Source organism: Pavona decussata, unplaced genomic scaffold (genome assembly GCF_977016875.1).
Source record: "Pavona decussata unplaced genomic scaffold, jaPavDecu1.1 SCAFFOLD_218, whole genome shotgun sequence".
Classification (NCBI taxonomy): domain Eukaryota; kingdom Metazoa; phylum Cnidaria; class Anthozoa; order Scleractinia; family Agariciidae; genus Pavona; species Pavona decussata.
The window spans coordinates 805,001-807,500 of NW_028145623.1; the positions used below are offsets into that span (position 1 = coordinate 805,001).

The following is a 2,500-nucleotide window of genomic DNA, read 5'->3' on the forward strand; positions in this document are numbered from 1 at the left end:
TTTTGAGTTCAAAACATTCTAAATATTGTCCTTCAGTTTATGGCATACCTCCTTTGATCATATTTATTCCGGGCAAACGACGTCCGGGATTAACAACTTATCCTTCTACGAAATTAATAAATGTCGATAGGAGTTATAATAGTAATAGAAAATGAAAAGTTTCACTTTCTATGTTATACAAAGTTTTCAGTGAACTATTCATTCAGTCGTTATATATTCGTTCTATGCATATGGCGTACAAAATGAAATGGAAAGCTTGACTGAGGGGTAATTTGTGATAGATACTTTCAAGTCTGAATGAGCGACCTGTGACCCAATTGTAGTGCCACATTAACTTATGTTTTATGTATATTTTTTTTCTTTTAGATGCAATCATTCAGTTGTTTACCTCACTGCCAAGCCATGCTAGAAGACAGATTGTTATTCCGTAATCTGACTGGCCCTGTCCTATTGATGCTATATCTGGTACTATTCCAGACAGCACTAAGTTGTGAGTTAATTTCCTCATGACTGTTGGTTACGGAATTCCGTACAAAAGAGTTTTCTCGACTTATCAAAGTCAATTTAGCCGGGTACTATGCTGAAAGCAGAAGCCATAATCGGAAAAGGAGACTGTAACGGAATATCATTTTGACGGCTGGGTTGGTCCAGACGTGTTGTTACAATTTTACTATTTAAAAAAACAGATTTGTGTCACACGCGCGTGACACGTAAGCGTGCAATTATCAAAGTCGCGCGAGGAGAAATTAAGAAAGTGTGAAGGGTAGAGTTATATTTTGGGTTTGCGTGGAGCCCATGCTTGCGGCCTCCGCCCGTGATTACGGCTGCTGTTGAGAGTTAAACATGCGATATTCAGATGAGAGGGAATCTTGCTATTTAACTCCTCTTACTCTGTGGAGGCCAAAAAACGTGACTTGCTGGCCGTGACTAGCTACGTGGTAATCTACAATATTATTTCAAGTAATAGACCGCATGTTATCTTGCGCAATATCTTTTGCCATTTTCATGACATTTGGTTTCATATTCTGTTGTTTTATATAAAGGTTGCAGTACTATGGATGTCTGTAAAGTAAACTTTGCCGCTTATTACGAACTAGCAGTACAGCGTAAATCACACTGCCGCTCAGATGATCTGTGCAATGGCAAAGACTATGGTAAAAATGGTAGGTCCTTTGTCGAATATTTCAAATTTGCGGTATTGGCACGCACAGGATCAAAGTCCGAGAGAACACTGAGAAACCCATTCCCTATGGTTGAGGTTAAAATATCAGGCGAAACGGATCTTTCCTTTTTGAATAGCGTTAACCCACTGGTTACCAAGGGTGGGGGTAAGGAAATATCTTTTTCAGCTTTTCTTTTGAGAGGTCAACGCTTTCAGTAGCTGTACCTTGTTTAATCGGAAACATTTTGGCGTGAACAGCTTTTTTTTTTATTTGACATGTGTCATAATAGCAATACTTATAACAATCATAATAATAACTATCATCACCTTAATCTTAATCATATAGTTATAGCTTTAGTTTTGTTAACGTACACTTTCAATGACAGTGATAGCGAAGATGACATTGACAAATGACGATGATAACGGTAATTGATTTTATTTACTCCTAAAAAACAAGCCCTTCTCGCTCACAAATAAAACTCTAACTATAAGATTATATTAAGGGTATCAAGGATTCACAGCAGGACACAAACGTTATTTCAAAAGACATCTATTTAAAAAGCAACGTTTGTTTCAATACACAAAAGAGGGCTTCAGTCCAGGGAAAACCGATAGTCTGACATCTAAGGATCGCCTGCTCTAATCCGTAGTAAGGGATAACTTTTTTGTCTGGAAATACTATTTCCTTGTCTACTTAAAAAATAAAACTACTTTTTTGCGTTATTTCTGACGATAGTGGACTCTGCCACGCAAGAAACTCACACTGGTACTCCAATTGTTAAATAGATCATATTGTCTTTATTATTTCTAGGGGGATCTGCAGAACAATTATGCTGTTTTCGATGCTCTGCCACTTCGAAGGATGGCTGCATCAAAAAGCAAACGATCCGGCGCTGTGATGTTGGTTTCAACCGATGCTTTGTTATAGAAATTCATTGGCGAGGACAACTGACGTCCATCGTAAAGGGGTGCATGGACGAACAACTGTGTCAAACGTTTTGTGCTAGCCTATCGACTGAGAAAGCAGGAACTAAATGTAAATTATTTTGTTGCAAAGACAACTTCTGCAACTCAGAGAACTGATCAGTCCTTCCATGAAACCGGCAAGGCTGAAGAAAAGTTTGTATTATTTGGGCTTAAATGTCAAAATCCCTTCCAGGTAATCTATGGGTCTCCAAATGTTGACATGTTCCAAGGAAAAAAATGTTCTGTACCCTATCGTTTTTTGATGCAATAGAGCTTCTCATGGATGTTGATTCTTTAACACGAATACTTATCTGCCCGTGTTTATAGTGAAGCCAGTAGTAAACCAACATCCAGGATTTGGAAATCTTCTTC

The 2,500-nt window shown here is 38.1% G+C and overlaps 1 protein-coding gene across 1 annotated transcript in view; it reads left to right on the forward strand.

The window, feature by feature from the left end:
- The window catches only part of LOC146459607 (uncharacterized), a 3,634-nt gene that overhangs the window by 574 nt on the left and 560 nt on the right, over positions 1–2,500 (forward strand). Inside the window, exons 2-4 of the mRNA XM_085089357.1 lie at positions 367–490; positions 1,044–1,163; positions 1,974–2,500. The exon at positions 1,974–2,500 is cut by the window's right edge and continues 560 nt beyond it. Of these exons, the coding sequence (XP_084945483.1) occupies positions 367–490; positions 1,044–1,163; positions 1,974–2,245 (516 nt within the window). The 3' untranslated portion in view covers positions 2,246–2,500. The remainder of the gene's footprint in view (positions 1–366; positions 491–1,043; positions 1,164–1,973) is intronic.